Below are 25,025 nucleotides of genomic sequence, written 5' to 3'. Positions count from 1 at the left end.
CATGTGCATTTTACTGTCTTCTTACTTCCTTATTTCTTCCCTCCTTACTTTTTTGCTTACTTCCTTCTACCACTTTGAGGGCTTTCCAGGTGGCCCTAGTGGTAAAGAACCAGCCTGCCAATGCAGGAGATGTAAGAGATGTGGGTTCGATCCCTGGGTTGCGAAGATCCCCTGGAAGAGGGCACGGCAACCCATTCCAGTATTCTTGCCTGGAGAATCCTATGGGCAGAGGATCCTGGTAGGCTGTGGTCCACAGGGTCGCACAAAGTCAGACATGACTGAAGTGACTTATTAGCACACACATACCACTTTGAATCTCCTCCCTTAAATACCCCAATCTTCCATGTGCAGGAGAGACTTTTTGTACCCAAAGTGACTCAAACTGTCACTTTTGCCTGTTGTCTGGTGCTACTGGGATCAAGGAAAGGAAGGAGGGAAACGAGATAGAAGGTTGGGAAAAGGCTATGTTACAGAGAAAATGAAAACACGTTCTCAGGTGAAATGCAGGTGGTAGCAAAACATAAATGACTCCCAACTTCAGACAGGGAAGCAAATCTTTTCCCTTCTAGGGTTGGTTCTCTTGGTTCTGCCCCACCAGCTTCTCTGTCCTCCCATCACACTAGGAGTACAGCAAGAGCAGGTCAGGAACTCAGGGACAGGGCTGTAAAGGATCAGCTGCTTCTGAGCTGCCACAGGGTCTGGAATTTATGGAGGCTACCGGGTTAACACCATGTCTCCAGGCCTCCGTTTCTTCTTCTGAAAAAGGGGAAGATAACTTCTCCCTCACAGGTTGTTGTGAGACTTGAGAGAGCTACTGTCTACATAAAGCTCCGGGTGCAGAGTAAACACACCATGTTAGCAACTGTTGCTACACGAGGCGTAAGGAGAAGTTTGCTCCTTAAGTAGGCAAGAACAAAACTGACAAAAATTACATTTATAAGAACTGGCAACCCTATCAACCCAACCAGTATGCCTCAAGAATGAACACAGAAATGAACACGGAATGAACACCAGCTTAGAAAAGTTAGTGCATGAGCTCTCCGAGACCCTTTTTATATTTCAGCTCTTTTGTTTGCTTCAAATTCTGTATAATCAAACTGGTTACTGGGAAATGTTAGCAACCTTTAATATAATTCCTCTGAAATATGATAATACTCTATAATCCCTCTGTCACCAGTTTCCTTAGTGCTTATCTTTACTTGGAGCCTGTCTTTACTTGTTTGTTCATTTTGTATTTTCCTATTTTTAGTTTTCCCACAACCAGCAAACAGAAATCAACAACCATGTTTAACTTATAAAGAAACATACAGCATAGTTTATGTAAGTGGAGAGCAATTTGCTAGATTTACACTATACGTTTTATAACCAACTTTTCCCACTGTTCCAGATCCATGCTTGCAGAGCTGGAATTTAAAGTCTTCAGACTAACAATGGATCAAGAATTAACTCTAAAATGTATTCTTTGTGGAGGAATAACAATTCCACATGGCTTTTAATCTTTGCCCAGAGCTTGAGCTTAAGTTTCATAGCTAGTCACAGTCACAAAAACACTTAAAGATAGCTGTTGCATGGAATGTGTCCTTTTTTTGTAGCCTTATATTGAAGACACTTAACTTTGATTAAAGAATAAAATATAATTGAGACAATATCTCACTTTTCCCACTTAAAATGTGAGTTGTACATTCACATTTCAGGTTGCCACCTTTCTTATTGAGCAAATAGAAACAGAATTAGTGCTAAACAGTAACCAGTTGTGTTTCTTAGGACCAAATCCTATTTTACTAAGAAAAAAATCTATGAAGATCAAATCATAGCCTTTCTGGTAAATTCAGGGTTTTTTATACCTGATTTCTTTAACATGGCAGTTTGGTTCCTGAGGATTTATACTAGCTATGTTTAATAGGGAATAAATGATCAGAGCAAGCCAGGGAAAAAAGTACTTGGAATGTAAAACAAAATGTAACATAAAGATGAGAGAGAAAATGTTACCTTTCTTTCCTTTGAGTTATGTCTGGAAAGGAACCAAAAGTTGTGTCTCACATGGGACTTTAAGTCATGAAAACTTAAGCTTAAAAGTATCAAGTAGTGAGGCTTAAAAAAAAAAAACAAAAAAAAACTGTGACTTGCTGGAGGAGCAGCATTAGTTTATAGTCATATTTTTATCACTTTTAAATTTTGTGCCCCAAATGAGTGCTTCACTTGCCTCTCCCTAGCCTGGCCCCTGACAGTGGTCAGTGTGCTGTATAGAGGGAACGGAGCGGGCTGCCCAGCATGGGGAATTCCTGAAGAGGAAGCACAGATGGGACGAGACGGTGACAATTGTGTGATGTCTTTTACTTTCTCTATGAGGTAGGAAGGGAAGTTGTCAGCTAAGAGTGAGCACGACACTTCCTCTCATCCTAGGAAGACGGGGGAAGATTCAGCATGGCTAGTGAAGAGCCTGGGAGAGGGAGAAGGTCCAAAACAGGTGGAGGACGTTCACACAGCACCAAGCAGTTGTGGCGGTACTGTCTGTCTGGTGTGTTTTGTTTCTCCAGGAGCCTGGCAGGAATTATAGGGAATACGGGAATGACCCAAGGTCTGGGGTTGCTGGGGTGGAAGGACAGGAACCAGGGATAAGAGGGCAAAGGTGCCAGCTGACCCTGCATCTGAGACAGGGAGGTGGGTAGAAGAAAAGAAAAGAGACGGCTGGATGGGCCAGAGGTGTTAGGTGGGCGGAGGATTCCAGATGAATGCTTAGAGGTTGTGGTTGAAGAGGGAGTAGACTAGAATTTGAAATTTCAGAATAATGCAGTTCTAAATGAAGCCACATAAATGACTTTTCCTGCTGGTAAGTTGTCTTCAGTGTGTGGGCGGGAGTGTGAACAAACATCTACACCATAAAACAAGGGCTCCTTGGACTTCTGAGCGTCACATGTCTTCTAGGTAAGATGTAGAAATACAGTTTCGCTAAGATTGGATGTTGTTAATGTATTACAATGGTGGTCTAAAATAGTGGTTAAGAAACAAATAGATGTTTCTTAATTAGAAACAAAAAACAAATAGATGTTTTTTTAATTCAAACCCACTGGCTTTCTCTAGTTAACATTACTCTGGTCTAGATTTAGTGCTGCTGCTTTTCCTGGAAGATGCCTTCCCCAACCCCACCCACACCCAAGCTTGAGAGCCCCCCAGGCTCCCAGCACAGCTCTCACTGTTTGCTCCAGGTCTGTCTTGCCACTTGAGCTCCATGACAGGCCTTGTCTGTCCTGCCTTCCAAGGTTTCCCTTGACCTTTGTTACCCCATCTTAACTTTCTGATGAACCAGCCCTTTAAAATAGTTTCTCTTTTTTTTGACTCCTGCATTTTCTCCTTCCCCTGAGTTGACTGTTCCTCCAGGCCTTTGCTCAGTTCTGCTTCCTTGAGAGTTCACCCGTGTTCATGGCCGCCATTGTCTTTATAACTCAGGGCACCCACTGGACTTCAGTGCTGTCTGCTCCCAGGCTCAGATTACCTGCTGGACTTCCCTACTTGCTGTCTCTCTTAACATCTCCATCAACACAGCTTAAAAGCAAACATGTTCCCACCTCATTCCTGACTCAGGAAACCAGTTTTCCTTCCTCTGTTAGTAATGCTTGAACCTAGATTTCTCTCCTCTCTTTACTCCCTGTCCCAGGTCACTCATCACCTGCCACTGAGGCTTTTTTTTTCCTTTTTTAAATTGAAGGCTAATTACTTTACAATATTATAGTGATTTTTGCCATACATTGACATCAATCAGCCATGGGTGTACATGTGTTCCCGATCCTGAGCCCCCCTCCCACCTCCCTCCTCATCCCATCCCTCTGGGTCATCCCAGTGCACCAGCCCTGAGTACCCTGTCTCATGCATCGAACCTGGACTGGCGATCTGTTTCACATATGATAATGTACATGTTTCAATGCTATTCTCATCCCACCCTCACCTTCTCCCACAGAGTTGAGAAGTTGTCTATATCCCTTCCTCCCCTCCCTCCCTCCGCCATCCTAGACTAGACCCTTTTTACCTCATTTTGCTTCAGTATGTGTGTGCTCTGTTGCTCAGTCATGTCCAATTCTTTTGTGACCTCATGCACTGTAGCCCACCAGGCTCCTCTGTCCATGGGATTCTCCAGGCAAGAATACTGAACTGGGTAGCCATTCTCTTCTCCAGGGGATCTTCCCAACCCAGGGATTGAACCCCAGTCTCCTGCACTTCAGGTGGAATCTTTACAGGCTGAGCCACCAGCGAAGCCTGCCTGCTTCAGTACAAGGTCCTGATATAACCCAGAGTCTGATCTCTAGGCATCCTGCATCCATCCTTTGTACCACTGCCAGATTTCTGCATAAAGCTTAATAAATATTAACAAGGGAGTTATCACTAAAAACAAAAAGAACTTGCTGCCCTGGGCACTCACTGTCTTCTCTGCCTTATTTTCAAGGTTCTCCATAAGTACACCCCAACCTCCCTGCTTTCAAACATTAATACATGCCTGTTTCTCAAATATTTGCCATATTGTATTTCTTTCCTTTGTTGCCTGAAACTGCTTCCTTGTCCTTCTGCAACCACATAAATCCTGATCATCCTAGGCCCTTGTGATCAGCTTGAAATCAGCTGTCACTGATTTCTACTCCTGGGGACACTCCTATTGTGCCCAGAGCAGGTATGACCCAGATTGGTGCTGACATACAGAGTGAACCTTACTGTGACATGCCTGTTGTTGTCCAGGGGAACTGTGTTTCCACATGCATGCTGTGAGTCTTGTCTCAACTAGATTGTTGGTGCTTTCAGAGCAGAGACCAGAAAATACTACCTCATGACTGCCACCATGCCTGGTGTATTTCTATAGCAAACATTCACACACTTGCAGGATTAACTGAAACATTGAACACTGAGGTTGTTTAACTTGAAATTAAAATGCCAACCTCATCATCTTAATTAAAACTTCAAAATTTGTAGCAGGTTCTGCATAATATTTTAGGATTACAAAAGTAAACTCAACAAAGAAATGAGTTGACAGCAGGAGTGAAGTAGAAAAAAGTCAGGGTTCATTTTGGGAAACCTGTAGCCTCTAGATGCATTAATTGTTTTGTTTTCTGTTTTTAATCAGAGAAGTTTAAAGAGCTCTCTTGTGAAGAAATATTTTTGAGTGGTTGAGGGGCATAGCTTCCAGACTAAAAAGTATTTGGGGTGAGGTCTGCCACATTCTTTTCTGATATTCCTACTCAACTTCTTATTCACTCAACTTCTTATTCTTCTGACTACTTCTTTTAGGAAAGAGAAAACTGAGGATATCTATACCTTCCTCTCAATCCAGATAGAAGAAGCAAACTCAAGTTATAGTCCAAATATTTGCATATTTTCCCCTAAGCAGCTCTTTGTTCTGTTCTCTCATAGAGCCTTCCCTGTTTCCTATTTTCAGCAGGCTCTGAAATCATCTGTAATTTTTGTATTCCTTCAGTAACAATACTTTGATCTTTGCCCTCAGTTTGCAGATTGAGTCACTAAAGCAGAGTGCAGTGAGGGGTGCCTGAGGTTATACAATAAACCTGGCCCCAAACCGGGTAGCCCTGGTTTCGGCAGTTGATTGGTCACCCAGCTGCAGTGTGGGCACAAAGGAAGCTGCACCCACAGCATTCTGTTGTGGATGGTTGCTGAGCTCACATTCATTATTGGGATCACTTTGTTTCCTGTGAGGTCCAGCATTTTCTTTCTCTAGGTCAGGCAGGCCTGTGGGCTTCACTGTAGCCCCCAGCCTAGCACTGTGAATACAGAAGCTAGAAGATGTGCCTTAGAGAAGCTTTATGGACAGTGTAAACCCAGAAGGGTGAGCCTTGATTGCCTGTAAATGGTATCCATCAGCAACACCAGGGTTGGGACAACGTTGTTTAGTTTTAACAGATGAATTTAGATCATGGAGGTACTTTTGCTTTTGGTTGGAAAAGGCCGTCCTAATACCTAAGTTCACTTTGGAGGAGTGGGGGTGTTCTTTTGTTATTAGAGAACCTGGGTTCTATGAATTCCCAGATCTTCCCCTCATCACATCAACACTCACATCATCTCATCAGGAAGATTTGGTTGTGACTGATGTAAACAGTGGCTCCAACAGTTTAAGCAGCTGTGGGTGGAGAAACTGTGTCTTAGAACTTCACACACTGTGCTAAGCCTTAAGAAGTAGTGTGGGTTGTTGGCTTCATGACTAAGTTCTTTGTCATTTTTCAGAAAGCTGTTGTGACTCTTAGAGGCCAATTGGGAACAGTTGAAGTATAGGACAATGAGGGAAATATATATGTGGTGGGGTGGAAGGGGACAAAACAAATGTTATGGGCTGGCTGTTTGGTGATAGATAGTGATAGAGTTGCTATAGCAGCAACACTCCATCCAGATGAGCAATAGACCCATTCATGGGAGAGAGACTAGGGCCTCTCTGAGTCCAGGGTGCAAGTGGGTGCTGGCAGAGTTGGGCGGGTGGGCTGATTGTCTAGCAAGAAACTCTGGCTTGTAGACAACTGTGAATAGGTGCAGAGCAAAGCTGCCCTGGGAACATAGTGAGTGCAGCTGTTCAGAAATGGGAAGCTAGTTTTGCCTGTGGTTCCAAAGGTTACTCTCCTTTTTGTTTCCTTCCCGGAATCTCTTGAGAGAAGGAAATGGCAACCCACTCCAGTACTCTTGCCTGGAAAATCCCACGGACAGAGGAGCCTGGTTGGCTACAGTCCATGGGGTCGAAGAGAGTCGGACACGACCTAGTGACTTCACTTTCACTTTTCACTTTCGTGAATTGGAGAAGGAAATGGCAACCCACTCCAGTGTTCTTGCCTGGAGAATCTATGGGACTGGGGGAGCCTGGTGGGCTGCCGTCTATGGGGTCACACAGAGTTGGACATGAATGAAGTGACTTAGCAGCAACAGCAGCGGGATCTCTTGGAATAGAAACAGCAAATTAGTTTCAATTGAGATTCTTCTTAGAATTCTTAAACACTTAAGCTGTCTTGAAATCTGCCTTTAGAGATTCTCTGTTACTTAGCATGACGCCTCCAGTTCCTTCTGTGTGTATTGTGGAAGAGGCAGAGGGGTTGGGCCTTCAGAGGTGGGCCTTATTGAAGTGAGCACAGTTTAGACTGAGAGGAAGTGCCTCTCCCCCACTCCACCTCCCCAATAAAAGCGATTTTGCAAAGTGTAAGCAGACATGCCACCATCAGAAACAGATGTTTCTTGCCATCTCTCACCCTTGTTATTGTTCAGTCACTCAGGTATGTCTGACTGTTTGCAACCCGCTAGGCTTCCCTGTCCTTCACTATCTCCCAGAGTTTGCTCAAACTCATGTCCATTGAATTGGTGATGCCATTCAACCATCTTGTCCTCTGTCGTCCCCTTCTCCTCCTACCTTCTGCAACCCGCTAGGCTTCCCTGTCCTTCACTATCTCCCGGAGTTTGCTCAAACTCATGTCCATTGAATTGGTGATGCCACTCAACCATCTTGTCCTCTGTCATTCCCTTCTCCTCCTACCTTCCATCTTTCCCAGCATCAGTCTTTTCCAAGGAGTCGGCTTTTCGCATCAGGGGGATTTTTGGAGCTTTAGCTTCAGTCCTTCAGCATCAGTATTGGAGCTTCAGCTTCAGCATCAGTCCTTCCAGTGAATTTTCAGGGTTGATTTCCTTTAGGATTGACTGGTTTGATCTCCTTTCAGTCCAAGGGACGCTTAAGAGTTCTTTCATCCTACCCTAGAGCATTCATTCAAGTCCGCCAGGACCACCCAAACCAAAGGGCAAATTACCAATATTGATCTAGCCCTCACAGCAGTATTCCTCAGTTTTTAACATTTTACCTTACAACAGAAATGCATTTTACTTTACTACCCCGAAGCTATTTGCACACAAAACTTAAAATTTCACAAAATGATACTTAACTACTTTCAGTGCACTCTGCCATTCTCTATTATGCTTTTCCTTTTCCTTTTCTTTTTTTTTTTTTTAAAGCTTTTGCGGCTTCCTAAGTGGTGCTAGCAATTTAAAAATCTATACCCTTGGGGATAAAAGTTTACCTGTGCTGATCTCTGAATTATCACTAAGGCTTGGTTCTGATCTCCTGTCCTCCTTGGGCTTTCTGCATGCAGTTATCACCCTCGTGTAGAGTTACCTTGGGGGACGGGAAACACAGCTGGGTGTGAGAGGCCCCAGCACCCAGGCTAGACGGGCACTGCCTGGTGCTCTCAGTGTGTGCAGCTGGTTTTGAACATGTTAAATTCGAGGTGCCTGTGGAGTTTCCAAATGGAAGAGAACAGAAACAAGATGACTGTACAGAAAAGCCACTTTGGTTAGAGAGTTGGGACTATGCTTTTGAGAAGCATATCTCAACCTCTTGATTATGAAACTTGGTTTGAAAAAAATATATTACTCCTATTTCTGCCTTGTCTGGGACAAGCTTTAATGTATTTTTACTATAATGAACTTTTGTTTCATTGAGTATTAGTCCTTGAATTATAATAGCTGCTTTCATTGTGACTATATTCCAAGTCAATATATTCATGGACATACCCATTTAAGAAACTTGAACTTTAGGTATGTAAGATGACAGACATTTTGGAGGTTTTCTTCCTAGGCTTGAGAAGAGAAAAGGGTCTTTGTATTCTGAATGAGAAGGTAGAGGGTGGTTCTTTCCCTTTCCTTGGATTCCCCTGAAAAAATAAACAGCTGTATGCATCTACTCAACACCAGCTACCCCATCACATTTTGTCCAGATCAGTCGGGTTACATATTGTTTTTAAGGAATTAAGAGTAGTTTGTTTCTTTCTGGTAATTCAGTAACCTATTCACTTGTAATTTTTTTCTCTTCCCGACTCTAATAGGTTGCACTTAACTTTCACAAAAAGGACTACACAGAATAGCTGCATAAGGCCAATCCTTGAACTTAATGAAGGATGTCAGAGTGGGAGCATTCTGATGTGCCAGCGTCATTCTGCGGTGTGTTCCGTTCTTTTGCGGTCTCCGAAAAAAATGGTATTAAAAGAAAATATTTTATGAAATAAGGAGCTCCTTTTACATTTTTAATGACCAACATGGACATCTGTACTACAGAATACACAGTCCTATGGTTTTGAAGAAGCAAGCACTCATCTAAAACTGACCCTAAATAAAAACAGACCTGGATGGACGTCAGAATGTTTGTTAGTGGCAGGAGAGTAAAAAAATGGCAGTTTATTCAGTTATTTGCCACTTGTTTTGTACTAAGCCTGATGTTCTTCTGGATATCGATCGATAATCACATCGTGAGCCATATGAAGTCCTACTCTTACAGATACCTCATAAATAGCTACAATTTTGTGAATGACAGCCTGTCTCTTAAGCGCAGAGAGGAGGGGGTTTCTCGTTACCAGTACTTGATTAACCATGAGGATAAGTGTCAAGCACAAGATGTCCTACTCTTACTGTTTGTAAAGACTGCGCCTGAAAATTACAATCGCCGTTCTGCCATTAGGAATACATGGGGCAATGAGAAGTATGTTTGCTCTCAACTTAATGCCAACATCAAAACTCTGTTTGTCTTAGGAACTCCTTCTGACCCACTGACAAGAGAAAGACTTCAGAGAAGACTGGTTTGGGAAGATCAGATGTACAAGGATATAATTCAGCAAGACTTTGCTGATTCTTTCTATAATCTTACTCTTAAATTTCTTCTCCAGTTTAGTTGGGCAAATCGCTTTTGTCCACATGCCAAATTCCTCATGACTGCTGATGATGACATATTTATTCATATGCCAAATCTTATTGAATACCTTCAAAGTTTAGAACAAATTGGTGTTCAAGACTTTTGGATTGGTCGTGTTCACCGTGGTGCCCCTCCCGTTAGAGACAAACGCAGCAAATACTATGTTTCTTATGAAATGTACCAGTGGCCAGCTTACCCTGACTATACCGCTGGAGCCGCCTACGTGATCTCTGGTGATGTGGCTGCCAAAGTCTATGAGGCATCACAGACACTTAACTCTAGCCTTTACATAGACGATGTGTTCATGGGCCTCTGTGCCAATAAAATAGGGATCGTACCACAATACCATGTGTTTTTTTCCGGGGAAGGTAAAACTCCTTATCATCCTTGCATCTATGAAAAAATGATGACATCTCATGGGCATGTAGAAGACCTTCAGGACCTCTGGAGGGATGCCACAGACCCAAAAGTAAAAACAATTTCAAAAGGTTTCTTTGGTCAGATGTACTGCAGAATAATTAAGGTAGTCCTCCTTTGCAAACTGACCTACGTGGATACATATCCCTGTCGGGCTGCCTTTGCCTAATAGTACTTGAATGTTGTATGTTATCACTGTCACTGAGCCAAACCTGGATAAAAAAACTTTTAAATGTTTATCTATACCATAAGTGAAATGAATATGAAGAACAAAGGAATATTTTGAAAGCCCAGTCTATCAGAATGTTTCTTTGATTCTAGAAGCCCTTCAATATAACTTACCTACTTCATTGCCTAAATTCATTTCAAGGAATTTAGATTTAGACAAGGTTCATATGAAAACAAAACTAAAGGGAATTTCAAGTTCTCAGTACCATGAGTATATCAGAGGAGTAGAAAAGTTATTAAGGTGCCTAGGTGTTAGGATAACTGCTTTTGGAAAATACCAAGTAAATGTATAGCATAACATTTCAAAGAAATGGATATGTTGTTGGACCAGGTACTTATTAAAGAGCACTTGATGGAGTTGGTAGGGGCAAGGGAGGACTGGCATGGAAGAAAGTACATGAACCTGGTCAAAGAAAGTTTCCTCTTCTTCAGAGGATACTTAGGAGAAGATACACAATTTCTTTATAATCTGCCAAATTATTTACTGTCACATTCATGTAGCTGTTTTACCCAGACAGTATTGGAGTCATTTAAATATATTTATGTATTTTTTCAAAGTTTAATGTGAAATTTGAGAAGTCACTAGCTCTGCCCTAACTAGTACTTTATTATGGTTTTTTTTTATTATTATTAGACAATGACACAAAACATGGACAGCATCTTACTCAGAGGGTCCTTTGCTAGAGATAAATCATTGTTAATTCAAATAAGTTGATTTTATCAATAATTTAATGAAATTTCAACTGGTTTTAAAGTATTCAGTACCAGTCTGTTTTTAAGGCAGCTATTTGAATGTAGTTTACATAAAGGAATATAATATGGAGAAGAATTCAAAAAGAAAGATAGAACATTATGAGACTCTTTTCTCTATAATTTATAAAAGTTTTAATGTCTAAATTGTATTAATTACTAAAATCAGCCCACCCGTCTCCAACAGTGTCTCATAAACCAGTTGGTTTTGAGTTTAGCTTTTAAAACTATCCAAACTGTAGTAGCTAAAAAAGTCTATTCTTTCATCAAAATGACTATCAGAGGTGATATTCAACTTCTAAATATTTCAGAATGAAAGTGATAGGAAAGTTACCTGAATGAAGTTTAAAACATTTGTAAGGCTGTATGTTCCTTGTAATAAAAGAGATGTGGCTGAGATCCAATAGTGGAAGTTAGATTTATTTTACATGGCAGGATGAAAATGTGGCTATGATGCAAACAACCTCCCCTCACTGCAGAAAGAACTAGGTGAGGTCTATTGTTAGGGGGATTATATGAAAGGCAAAATAGTGACTTCAGCAAAAGCAGTTAAACTGATTATAAACCCTTTGTCTGCCGGAGGTGTGTGTTAGGGAAAACTAAGATGTATCACTTGAAATGATGACATCTGAAACACAAAAAAACTAAAAAAGAATTCTCAGTATACATAACTGGATGATGATGATATATATACAAATATATATATAATTTGTTGCAGGTAGCTTTTCATTGTTTACAGAAACTTTTTGTTAATTTTTTCTATTTTGAAAATCGAAGCTTGTTTACATTGATTGTTCAGATAATTTAGCATTTTTGACTCATGTCAAAACTACGGTGTCAAACATTCTAGTTTGTAGTTACTTTCAGAGTAGGTTCAGGGTTTTTCGATCATTACAATTTAAATTTTCTGACCAATTTTAAAAACTGTAGAGAACAAAAGCGCATTTTGACAAAGCAGGTTTGTAATTAATTTTTATTAGTCAATCCTTTAATACCATTTGCCCTTTGGTCATATATATGCCCTGTAACTGTTTAAATTTGCTATTGGTTGAGAACATCAGTGTCTCTGCCCATCAAAATGGTCTTGTTTACATCAGTACTTTTGTGAAAGTTATTTATTTGTGAAAGAGTTCCCTTCAATTGTGTTCATCTTTTATTTTTCCTTAACATAGAATGAAACATTTAAATTTAGAGGAGATATGAAGGCACTTCCTTTTTTTACTAAGGAAATTGCTAGATACTTCCTTCATCAGACTTAAAGTACTGAGAAGAATAATTGTAAATAAAGGATTCCAACCTTTTAAAAAGGAAGGAAAAAAACTTTCTGGTGCTCCAGTGCAAGGCTATCTTTTAAAGTCATCAATAAAGGGAAAATAAACTTTCAGCCTGGATGGTCAATTGATGGTTATATACAGTATTATTGCTAAAAACCTTTTACCTCTTGGTTGGCTTGCATCTATTTTCCTTATTATTAATTTTATACCAAAACGTTATTTATATTATTTGAATTTTGCTTTTATATGGCAAAATAATTAGAGGGTTTTTAAAAATAAATCTATGATTTCCAATAAACAACTTGAAAATTGTCAACAGATGTGTATTTTCACAAAGGCTTTTAAACTCCTGGGTGAACACTATTTGTTTATGTCATCAACTGGTTCTGTTTAATGTCAGAGAGGCCTGTAATACGTGATCTTAATCCTATTTCCTGTTCAGACTTGCTGCTGTGCCCAGGATAGAGGATTGCTGTGTTCTCTTCATTGTGGAGTCATCTAAAGTACTTCTTTTGTTTGTTGAAAGGTTTCTTCTGGAATGTCTAAGTGGGGGAAGTCTTCTCTCCTAATAGACTGTTCAGGAAAAGATGAAATAAGAACTATAGCCATAGTGCCTTAAGACACCATTTTCCTTTTATTTGGTATCATTAACTAGCCAAATGTTGATTCAAATTTAGCCCTAGTCTCTTTACATTAGGAATGTTCTTAGGCCTGCTCTGCACTGTTTGGTATTTCAGTAGATTTGTGCATAGTATGTGCTCATCTGCTTTTCACCTGATTCTTTCTTGATTCTTTAGCATACTAGATGGTGTGATTCAATATATATTTTTAAAACTCGGAAGCACCTGAATTATTTGGTTGCAGTAGAACTTTTTACTTGTGAGGCATGGCTGGGGTGTTTGTAGTTGGGACTAAAATGATAATTATTTGGAAGAGTTGAGTTGACCTGTGTTGGGGACTTTAATTGAATACCACAGCTACAATGAGAATCAGAACAGAGAACTACTGATATACAGGGTTATTCGTTCTTCTGTAATAATGAGAGAAATGTTAGATGTCTCCTTAACAGTGTTTTCCCTGCAGTGACTGCATTCTGCAGTGGGACTAGCCTCAGCTTTCATTATGATGTTACTTTGCTCCAGAACTCAAAGGCTCCTTACTGCCTCCAGCATCAAATCCAATCTCTTCTACCTGGTTTTCAAGGTTTTATCTAATCTTCTCTTCCTCCTTCACTCCTTGTAGCCACCATTATCCATCACAAATTTCGTTCATGACCAACCTTACCTTGCATAAACTGGTTTCCCTTTTCAGGAACACTTTCTCCTGAAGCTGTTGAAATCTTATATCTACAACCCCAATTCTGCTCTTCCATTAAGCATCTCCTCCCCTCCCTGTAAAGTATTACTGAATCACATATATTATTGTGCTACCTAGGAATCATTTCATGTGTTTTTTCCCTAGCTAAAATATAAGTTCTGAAGGTAGGGACTATGCCCAGTATTATCACATAATGTTTAAAATCATTACTTTTGCCAAATGTAATAAAGTAAAGTATTCTGGCAAGGGGTCCAAATGTGAAAAGAGATTAATTATTCAGAACCCTTAATGGACACTGTTATAACATTTTACCTGTACTACTTAAAAGTTTATAATTTATTCAACAAAATCTGAATGCTTACTATATGCCAAGCATATTATACCTATCCAACTGTAGCCCAACAAGTTTGTATTAGTTATACATAAAAACTCAAAAAGTATAAAATCAAAAGTAAAAAAGAAAATATATCTTAAATTGTTACAGCAAAGGTATGATCTTATAGTATTTATTCAAAGCTTCTGGGAGAACAAAATGAGTAATCTCACAGTTTCTCCTATCTCCTGCTCAGTCCACTAGCTAATTTGGCCTTTTCTCAAAGTTCTTTTGTAAGAATCTTAGATAGTTTTGTTAAATTAAATGCTGTAACATTTCCTATTTGTATTTCTCATTAGAAGTATGATTTAATCATTGCTTTGTGGCACAGTCAGTAAAGAAGCTCCCTGAAATGCAGGAAACCCAGGTTCAATCCCTGGGTTGGAAAGATCCCCTGGAGAAGGAAATGGGAACCCACTCCAATATTCTAGCCTGGAGAATCCCATGGATAGGGAAGCCTGGGGGGCTACAGTTCGTGGGGTGGCAAAGAGTTGGACATGACTTAGTGACTAAACCACTACTATAATATAATAATTCACCAATTAACTTAAAGCATTCACTATAAGACAAACTACAATTATAAAAGTAAGTATGGTTGTAGTAATAGAGAAGTCCCCAATGATATACTGTCAATTAAGGAAAACAACAGAATGCATTGCCAAGTGGTTCATCTCAGACACAACCCAATGTAATACACTTTCATATATGCTGAATTGCACTTTTTACTATAACTCAAAGGTTTATTTCAACCACTAAGAGCCCACATGTTTCCGTGAATACACTTTAAAGGGAAAGAATAGCAAGTAGTCTAATTAAACTAATATTAGCTTTAATCAAGAGGCAAGTTCCAAAAGATGTTTGTTCATTTCATTACAAGTATGTTTATGGAGGACTGCTAAGAGCTAAACATGATAGACTCTGGGGGATAAAAGCAACTCATAAAGGAATTTAATAAGTCAAATGGTGTGGGTAAAAAAACATGACAAATGCTAGATTAGAGGTAATGGTGAGAATTCTGAGTACAAAGATTTTTTAAAAAGTGAGTTTCCTCTTATGCTTTTGGTCTTCAGTTCAGTTGTTCGGTCGTGTCCAACTCTTTGAGACCCCATGGACTGCAGCAAACCAGGCTTCCCTGTCCATCACCAACTCCTGGAGCTTACTCAAACTCATGTCCATAGAGTCGGTGATGCCATCCAACCATCTCATTCTTTTGGTCTTAACTGCCATAATATTTAGGCTTTCTGATCAAGAGAGCATTCATATGCATGCAGACACCTTTCTGTAGGCCAAAAATAGCATCTGTGCTGCTGTCTAGTCATTGAATTGTGTCAACTCTTGTGTCAATACAATCAATACCCCTAGACTGTATTGTGCCAGGCTTCTCTGTCCATGACATTTTCCAGGAAAGAATACTGGAGTAGATAGCTATTTCCTTCTCTGGGGGATCTTCCTGACCCAGGAATAAAACCTGCATCTCCTGCACTGCAAGGCAGATTCTTTGCCACTGAGTCACTAGGGAAGCCCCCCAAATAGCATTACATTTGTATAAATTGTGTCTCTGGGGAACCTGTATCCTTTAAATGGTTTAATATCAATAATTCATATTAGCAATAGCTTTTCATTTACAATTTTCTTGTTAATCCAGTGTCTTTAAAAAGCCTTTGAAGATGCCATTTTTCAGCTCCTGCTTATTACTTTTAATGAAGTTCATGAATTTTGTTCACGGGTAAATAATGAAGGTTAGTTAGTATACAGAATATATGTGAATTTTTCTAGGAAAGATTAGTTATGAGATCTAAAAGCGAGTATATCCCACCTTCCTCCCCCTGCCACACTCACCCCTCTAAAGGGTTAAAATTACTTCTACAAAGGGATGTGCAATCTTACCTGCTGGGAGAAAGATTTTTGGAACTGTCACTCTGCTCTGGCTCAGGGTTCTCCGCATCATGACTGCTTTCAAGTATTTCTGCATTCTAAAGTGAAAGAAATTTTGGTATGATCATCTATTTGGGGAGGAGGGCTCTTACCTTTATTTTTCTATTCCCAAATGTCTTCTCTTTCTTTGGTTAGAAATCAAGGTCTGGAGAAGTTGTGACCTGCTCAAGCTTAGAAAGAGAGCTAAAGGCAGAGAGAAGATAAGTCTGGGGTCCACTTTTCACAGGCTGGTAATCACAAGCCCGTTCCATCACACTGCCTCCTTGGGCAGTACAGAGTGGTCACCAATGCAGCTGGTAAAGCCAGCTGGTAGTTAGAAGCTCTGCTTCACTGTGAGCTACCTCTAAGACCTTGGGCAAATTCACTGAATCTCTTGATTTCCCCCCCCTAGAACATGGACCCCATGCAACTGCCTGCCGTGGCCAGGCACAATAATAACCACTTGCATGAGCTGTCTAACAACAGGAAGGTCCTGTAAGGAACAAAGTGCTGCTTTCGAGAGAATATGAGAGGGGCCAAAAGGAAGGAGGAGGTGCCAATCCACAATATGTCCTGCCAACCTCCCAGAAACCCTTATGCTGGGATACATCTTGGCTGAGAAATGGTTGTGCCACCAGGAAGGACCTTGAGTCAGACCAAATATGGGCTAAGCAAGATGACTGGCCAGAGACAACCTAGAAAGGTAACCCCATTACCATAAAACCTGAGAGCCATGTGGCAGGTTTCCCTGCCATATCTGCCAAACCTGGATTTGCTTCCCCTGCTACTCTCCACTCAAGTGCCTTCCCAAAAAACTCCCTTGCTCTGTAAGTACGTGTGTCTCCTCGGACAATTCATTTCCGAGTGTTAGAGCCCACTCTTGGGCCCTGTAAGGTGGGGGTGGTGGTCCCCCTTCTGGTAATAGCACTATCTGCCACATAGGGTTGCAGATCTTTTTCAGAATAACACTGGACATTTAATTCTCAAGAAGAGACAAGACCCCTACTCAATTTACTTTCAAGAAAATATTTTAACAAGGACGTGAAGTTGTGTATCATACTGATAGCGATGGGAGTATTATAATAAAGGTATTAACCAAATAATGAGCAAGTAAATAATTAACCAGCATTTGAATTCTTCCTGCCTGCTAGGTTCTATTTAAATGAGTTATTTGACACTGTCACAAAAGAGAGAAAAGGTTTAGAAGGGGCCCTCTTGCAAAAGTATCGTTAAGGGAAATTTAATGAATAAACCTAAGGATTCCTTGTAATTTGAGCTAAAAGTTGAAGGATGAGCTTTGCCCAGTCTCAGATGAACTTGCAGAATAGGTCAGAGTGACAGGCTGCTCAGAAAGATGTACACAATGCAAGAGAATCCTCTACCTGAATTAGCAGAGCGCAGTCAACTTAAGGTTGTTTTATTATCCACAATGCAGACTACAGAAACAGCAATTTAAAAATGTTCAGTGTATGAAAGAAAACCAAGGATTTTCTATCCTTTTATAGATATCTTCCCAAACCTGGTATATCCAGAAAGCAGGCTAACAAATAAAGGATTTAAGATACTAGCTTTGCTAATTTAGCTCTAAAATATAAGAACAATCTTCCATTCAGTTTCTTTTTTTTTTTCTTTTAATATAGGATATCATTTCAATGAGAATCTAAATTTTTAGTTCCCTCTATTACATATATTTGACCAGAGACTAGGATTTATCTTTCACTTCAATCATATACAGAAGTAAATACCAGTCCTTGGATTCAAACCAATCTAGGTATTTTCACCACACTATCAAAGGTCTTTCTTCACATTTTCTACATAATGTTGAGCAAATTACCATGGCAGTTAATGTTACACTGCATCTCTTTCTAGTTCCTCCTCTGTGATGTTACCACGATAAAAACACCACTAGACTTTGAGCTCCAGCCTTATTCACCTTTGAATCCACAATGTGCAATACCTTCAGAAACAGTAGCTATCATTATTAACAAAACTGCCTCTCACTATAAAACTCACTTATGCTTGTGAAATAAACTGTACTCTTTCTAACTCTAGTGATCTGTTGTTAGTATGGTGGGTTATAGAGTCACTTATTTCATGACAGCCTATTATAGTGATGGAAAAATAACATTGGTTCAAGGTGCAGGTGTGAAATTTGTCATCTTTTATACAGAATGATAATGCCCCTCTAATTTACAGACTGTCACGTATGAGAGGACTTCACAGGCTTGCTGAAATGGTTGGGTATGGACTTGGTTGTATCAACCTATGTTCTTATGGCCACATGTCAGACAGTTGGTGTCAGGGTGGAAGGAGAGTCCTCTGTCAATCAAGGTTGATGGAATACAACACCCATGTTTTTGAGGATATATGGGAAGGACCCACAGCAGATCTGGGGACTCTTTTAATGAGAGCCTGCAGCTAACTGCACTGTATACCAGTGTTTTGCTAAGGTTTAGATGGATTAGCTTTGGTGCAGTGGCTTTCAAAATCCAACCACAGTCCACAGGAGAAATGTTTACATATTAACACACATATATATTGTGATTTATAGTTGAGAAATTGATATTTGGTTTTCATCCTATTTCTGGCACAGAGCTCCTAAAATTTCCTTTGTTAAGAGTGTCTTGATATTTATAACAAGTCCCTTTCAACCACACTTGGTTATGAGGTTATGTTAATGAGGTACTTTTAGGAAGCACCTAGCCGGTTTCTCAGAAGCACAGGTGACAACTCGAGTTTGCCATTGGCCTCTGAAGGGGCTTGGGAGCAGTCTTAATAAGGCTGAGTCCTCATTGTTTGGAATCTGATGCTATCTCCAGGTAGACTGTGTGGAACTGAGTTAATTGTTTGGTGGCATTGGAAAAAACAGACAACAGATGTACATGTAACTGAAAAATGTTTGTGTGATTTTGTGATTGGATACATTCTATTTTAAATTCTATCCCATTGCACTCTATTTATTTATTTATTTATTTATAAATGCTAGTAAACCCACCTGAGTTCACTGTTACACTGTGACGTATACTTTGAAAATTTCTTAAAGAGTGAAAACTGAGTGAAAAACATACAAACCGAGGTATGAGAGGTAAATCTGGGTGGGAATCCCTGGCTTACGTTTTTTTTTAAAGTGGCCTTGGGTAGCACCGTACTTCTCTATGAGTAAAATAGGTGTAATAACATCTACGTCAGAAGGTTTTTGTGATTGTCGTTCAGTCGCTCAGTCGGGTCCAACTCTGTGACCCCATGGACGGCAGCAGGCCAGGCTTCCCTGTCCTTCACTATCTCCTGGAGTTTGCCCAAACTCATGTCCATTGGGTTGATGATACCATCCAACCATCTCATCCTCTGTCATCCCCTTCTCCTCCTGCCTTCGATCTTTCCCAGCATCCGGGTCTTTTCCAATGATTTAGTTCTTTATAGCCAAAGTATTGGAGCTTCAACTTTAGCATCAGTCTTTCCAATGAATATTCAGGGTTGATTTCCTTTAGGATTGACTGATTTGATCTCCTTGCTGTCCAAGGGATTCTCAAGAGTTTTCTCCAGCACAATTCAAAAGCATCAGTTCTTTAGTGCTCAGCTTTCTTCATGGTCCAACTCTCACATCCATACATGACTACTGAAAAAACCATAGTTTTGACTATATGGACCTTTGTTGGCAAACATTAAAATACTTAGCACAAAGGAAAAGCTTAATAAATGGCATTTATGGTTGGTTCTTTAATATTTCCTGGGTGGAGATTACAATAGGCAATTATGTAATGCACTCAGCATGCTGATCTTCAGTAATTGCTGGGCAGTTGCTACCTGCTCATGTATAATAGAGCCCCCACATTTGTTACTAGCTGGGAGATGTTGGCCATGTCACTTAATCTTCCTGAGTATCCATTTTCTTCTGTGTAAAATAAGGGAACTGTGGTGTTGGAGAAGACTCTTGAGAGTCCCTTGAACTGCAAGGCGATCCAACCAGTCCTTCTTAAAGGAGATCAGTCCTGGGTGTTCATTGGAAGGAATGATGCTGAAGTTGAAACTCCAATACTTTGGCCACCTGATGCAAAGAGTTGACTCATTGGAAAAGACCCTGATGCTGGGAGGGATTGGGGGCAGGAGGGGAAGGGGACGACAGAGGATGAGATGACTGGATGGCATCACCAACTTGATGGACGTGAGTTTGAGTAAACTCCGGGAGTTGGTGATGGACAGGGAGGCCTGGTGTGCTGCGATTCATGGGATCGCAAAGAGTCGGACACGACTGAGCAACTGAACTGAACTGAACTGAAAATAAGGGAGGTGAGTAATTTGGCAATTAAATGTTCCTCTGTTTATAATATAAAATAACAACATAGGTGCTATTGCTTCCAATTTTGAGATGAAAGCCAACCTACAGCTAGAGTACTTTTGGGAAACTTTTGAATTAAGATTCCTAAAAGGTCTATGAGGAGGAGAACATATACAAATAAATGCTTGCTTGTTTCCAAATATTGGTCCTTTGATTCAAATAATGAGCCAAGAAAACTGACCACAGACCAACCCACCAATTGCTGCTTTATTTCTCTGTTAGGATTTCCTTATAAGCCTCACTGAATGAATTATAAAATGAGGTGATTTGAAAGCAGAACAAGTTTCTTGTGAAATCATATCCTGTTTTCCTTCAGTCATTCTTGACTTGGAAATACCCCAGGGCATCCCACAGAAGGGATTTTCTCAGTCAACTGGTGCTGTAAAAGGGAACCAACCCATAAACTACTCCTTTGGGAGGCCAGTCAGGTGGGGAACTCCCTCCTCCTGTGTGTTCATTAATGCAGGCAAGCTGGTAGCTGCTCCAGGCCCTGCATCACTCCCGGTACCTTAGCCTCTCCCTGGTTTCAAAGTGACACCAACCCACATGCAGTTTTCCTGAATTACCTTTAATTATGACTTCCTATATCTACTCAACATAGAATCTGATTGTTTTCTCTCCCCTATATTTTGAAGAAAGACATATTTTCAAAACTTGAAAAAAAATAGGCTAAGTGCCAAACCTAAATGAATTTTGTTTTAAAAAATTTCTTATCTCAATTTCTCTGAAGAATCTTTTTAAAACTTACATTATAAAGATTATCAAGAGCTAATTTTCAATTGATTATTAACAAATTCCCCCCACCCCAAAAGAGACAGCAACATGTGAAACAGAATCAAATTAGTTTTCCCCTGAAATTAACTGATTTCTCTTTATGATTTTAGGAATGCTCGGAGAGCAACTTCATCGCCAACTCTTTTAAAGAGATGGTATCTGGTAATTTAAAAGTATGGTTTATTATATTATCACATTTCTTAAAAAGGAAAGCTGCTAGACCTAATTCTGAGAGAGAAAATGGAAGGCAGATAAGGAGCTGAACCACCCTCTTCATTATTTATTTTTATTAAAAATATTTATTTATCTATTTACTTAGCTGTACTGGATCTTAGTTGCAGCATGCAGGATCTAGTTCCATGACCAGGGATCGAACCTGGGCCCCCTGTAGTGGGAGCATAGAGTCTTAGCCACTGAACCAGCAGGGTCCCTATTTATTTAAACCCTATTTATTTAAAGTAAGAAGAGTGATCATTACAAAAGTGTTTAAGGTTAAGCCTCTTCTGGCATTGTAAATTAATAATGAAAACCCAAGAAAGCAAAAGAGGTATAGAGAGTAAGAACCTGTAAATAAAATAGATTGGCATGGCTTAGAAGAGGAGAGCAGGAAGGAAAGGAAAGGAAACCTCCAGCCTCAGTCTAGGGTGACCTTAAAGACACTGTGTTTGTCAGAGTGAAAAATATCAGCTTGGGAGGAAATAGCCTCCCCTCTCCATTGCTGGAACTACCAGGAAAGGGGAAACCCCACCCTGCTGATTATTGAGGTTCAGTGGGTTCTAATGTGGAGAATAGGAAGGATTTTTTAACAGGAACCACTTAGACAATCTATCCTTCAAGGAATCCCTAGCCAGCTGATTCATCCTATTTGCTCCCTCTCCCAGAACTTTTTCCAGCACACTTTTTCCTACACTTCACTGAAGAAGCCACAGCCTAAATATTCCTTTGGATAAAAGGGGCAGTCAGTCCCTTTTAAAAGATGGCAAGTATTTGCAGAAGGGTTAAGGGACTGCCAGTCACTCTGCCATGCATTACTGTGAACTAGCTCCTTCAGATTTCTCTCACCTCTGATCCAGATCAGCTGCGTTGGGAGGAAGCTTCCAAGAGGTAGGGGAGAAGAGAGGAGGCAGAAGAGCAAGGCTTTAGGACATTTTATAGATGGAAGCCCTTTGGAGGGGAAGAGCAAGCTTGAGGAGATGGGCATTAGTGGTCCAGAAGCTTTGTGGGAAGAGGAAACAACTCGAGAGAGATAAGGAAATGGGTCCCAGATGCAAACTTTACAAAGTTTTTCTAGGGTCTCTTGAATTTTTATCTAAGATCTTGAATTTCCCAGCTAGAATTGTTAGTAATTAGTTCACTGTTCTTACTGGTTAAATTGGCTTTTATAGGTTGGACTAATATCTAAACATTACTTATAATATTTGATTATGGAAGGAAATGTCTTCTTAAAAAACTGCAAACATTGTTTTACCAATGATAGGCAGGTCTGTAGTTCTGTTAAAAATATCAGAAAGTAAGGAATATGTCACAAGATACCTTTCTGCCATTCCCCAACCAAGAAAATGTAAAGGAAATAAGTAAGCCAAGAACATTGAAAGGAAGTTGCCCATACATCCTAAATTTTCTCAGGCTGTTTGATTTCATGTGATTTTAACTTCAAAGCATAAATGTTAGTGTAACAATTTTTACATGTCTGTAAATTTTACTTGGGCTTCCTTGGTGACTCGGTAAAGAATCTGCCTTCAATACAGGAGACCCAGGTTCGATCCTTGGGTCAAATAAATAAAATCCCTGATCCCTGGGTCAGGACAAATAAAATCACAAGTTTGAAAAATGCTTTATTAGATTTACAAAAGTGCTTTAACCTAGTTCACAAATAATTTCTACATAACCTCAGGGTCAACTGGCTGACTCTTGCTGGTGTGGGGAGGAATGTGGGCTCTGGGGCAGAGTTAGCTCAGCCAACAGACAGCGTGTGAGTTGCTATTACAGATTTATGAGGTCACAAATGCTGGACTCAGCCTGCAGAAGTCCTCACTTTCTATTGCTCCTCCTGAGTGCTCTATTCCAAAGAATAGCAAGGAGAGATAAGAAAGCCTTCCTCAGTGATCAGTGCAAAGAAATAGAGAAAAACAACAGAATGGGAAAGACTGGAGATCTCTTCAAGAAAATTAGAGATACCAAGGGAACATTTCATGCAAAAATGGGCTCAATAAAGGACAGAAATGTTATGGACCTAACAGAAGCAGAAGATATTAAGAAGAGATGGCAAGAATACATAGAAGAACTGTACAAAAAAGATCTTCACGACCCAGATAGTCATGATGGTGTGATCACTCACCTAAAGCCAGACATCCAGGAACGCAAAGTCAAGTGGGCCTTAGGAAGCATCACTACGAACAAAGCTAGTGGAAGTGATGGAATTCCAGTTGAGCTATTTCAAATCCTAAAAGATGATGCTGTGAAAGTGCTGCGCTCAATATGCCAGGAAATTTGGAAAACTCAGCAGTGGCCACAGGACTGGAAAAGGTCAGTTTTCATTCCAGTCCCAAAGAAAGGCAATCCCAAAGAATACTCAAACTACCACACAATTGCACTCATCTCCTACACTAGCAAAATAATGCTCAAAATTCTCCAAGCCAGGCTTCAATAGTACATGAACCGTGAACTTCCAGATGTTCAAGTTGGTTTTAGGAAAGGCAGAGGAACCAGAGATCAAATTACCAACATCCTCTGGATCATCAAAAAAGCAAGAGCATACCAGAAAAACATCTATTTCTGCTTTATTGACTATGCCATAGCCTTTGACTGTGTAGATCACAACAATCTGTGGAAAATTCTTCAAGAGATGGGAATCCCAGATCAACTGACCTGTCTCCTGAGAAATCTGTATGCAGGTGAGGAAGCAACAGTTAGAACAGGACATGGAACAACAGACTGGTTCCAAATAGGAAAAGGAGTATGTCAAGGCTGTGTATTGATTGTCACCCTGCTTATTTAACTTATATGCAGAGTACATCGAGAAATGCTGGGCTGGATGAATCACAAGCTGGAATCAACATTGCCGGGAGACATACCAATTACCTCAGGTATGCAGATGACACCATCCTTATGACAGAAAGTGAAGAGGAACTAAAGAGCATCTTGATGAAAGTGAAAGAGGAGAGTGAAAAAGTTGGCTTAAAGCTCAACATTCGTAAAACTAAGATCATGGCATCCAGTCCCATCACTTCATGGCAAATAGATGGGGAAACAGTGGAAACAGTGGCAGACTTTATTTTTAGGGGCTCCAAAACCGCTGCAGATGGTAACTGCAGCCATGAAATTAAAAGATGCTTATTCCTTAAAAAAAAAAAAAAAGAAGAAGAATTATAACTGAAAAGAAAAAAAAAAAAAAAAAAAGACGCTTATTCCTTGGAAGGAAAGTTATGACCAACCTAGACAGCATATTAAAAAGCAGACACATTACTTTGCCAACAAAGGTCCATCTAGTCAAGGCTATGGTTTTACCAGTGGTCATGTATGGATGTGAAAGTGGGACTATAAAGAAAGCTGAGCACTGACAAATAGATGCTTTTGAACTGTGGTGTTGGAGAAGACTTTTGAGAGTCCCTTGGACTACAAGGAGATCCAACCAGTCCATCCTGAAGGAGGTCAGTTCTGGGTGTTCATTGGAAGGACTGATGTTGAAGCTGAAACTCCAATACTTTGGCCACCTGATGCGAAGAGCTGACTCATTGGAAAAGACCCTGATGCTAGGAAAGATTGAAGGCAGGAGGAGAAGGGGACGGCAGAGGATGAGATGGTTGGATGGCATCACTGACTCAATGGACATGAGTTTGTGTGAACTCCGGGAGTTGGTGATAGACAGGGAGGCCTGGCGTGCTGGGTTCATGGGGTTGCAAAGAGTTGGACATGACTGAGTGACTGACCTGAACTGAC

General features: G+C 40.3%; 2 protein-coding genes across 11 annotated transcripts in view; one reads left to right on the top strand and one right to left on the bottom strand.

Annotated features, from left to right (window-relative positions):
• The window catches only part of MCF2L2 (MCF.2 cell line derived transforming sequence-like 2), a 272,578-nt gene that overhangs the window by 96,791 nt on the left and 150,762 nt on the right, over positions 1-25,025 (bottom strand). For all 8 annotated transcript variants that reach the window (XR_010664264.1, XM_065943474.1, XM_065943477.1 and 5 more), the window contains exon 15: positions 15,950-16,035. Coding sequence is in view for 7 of the 8 variants with exons in the window: in XM_065943474.1 (XP_065799546.1) it covers positions 15,950-16,035 (86 nt within the window). In the remaining variant the exon portion in view is untranslated. The remainder of the gene's footprint in view (positions 1-15,949; positions 16,036-25,025) is intronic.
• The window catches only part of B3GNT5 (UDP-GlcNAc:betaGal beta-1,3-N-acetylglucosaminyltransferase 5), an 80,344-nt gene that overhangs the window by 5,707 nt on the left and 49,612 nt on the right, over positions 1-25,025 (top strand). For 2 of the 3 annotated variants that reach the window (XM_065943480.1, XM_065943481.1), the window contains exon 2: positions 8,844-15,900. The exons of the other annotated variant lie outside the window; for it this stretch is intronic. In XM_065943480.1, coding sequence (XP_065799552.1) covers positions 9,144-10,289 — 1,146 coding nt within the window. In that variant the 5' untranslated portion in view covers positions 8,844-9,143 and the 3' untranslated portion in view covers positions 10,290-15,900. Of the gene's footprint in view, positions 1-8,843; positions 15,901-25,025 lie in introns of those variants that run through there. 3 annotated transcript variants of the gene reach the window in all.

The sequence above is a fragment of the Muntiacus reevesi genome, chromosome 8 (assembly GCF_963930625.1).
Source record: "Muntiacus reevesi chromosome 8, mMunRee1.1, whole genome shotgun sequence".
In the NCBI taxonomy this organism is placed as follows: Eukaryota; Metazoa; Chordata; class Mammalia; order Artiodactyla; family Cervidae; genus Muntiacus; species Muntiacus reevesi.
This window is presented reverse-complemented; position numbering and strand designations above follow the sequence as displayed.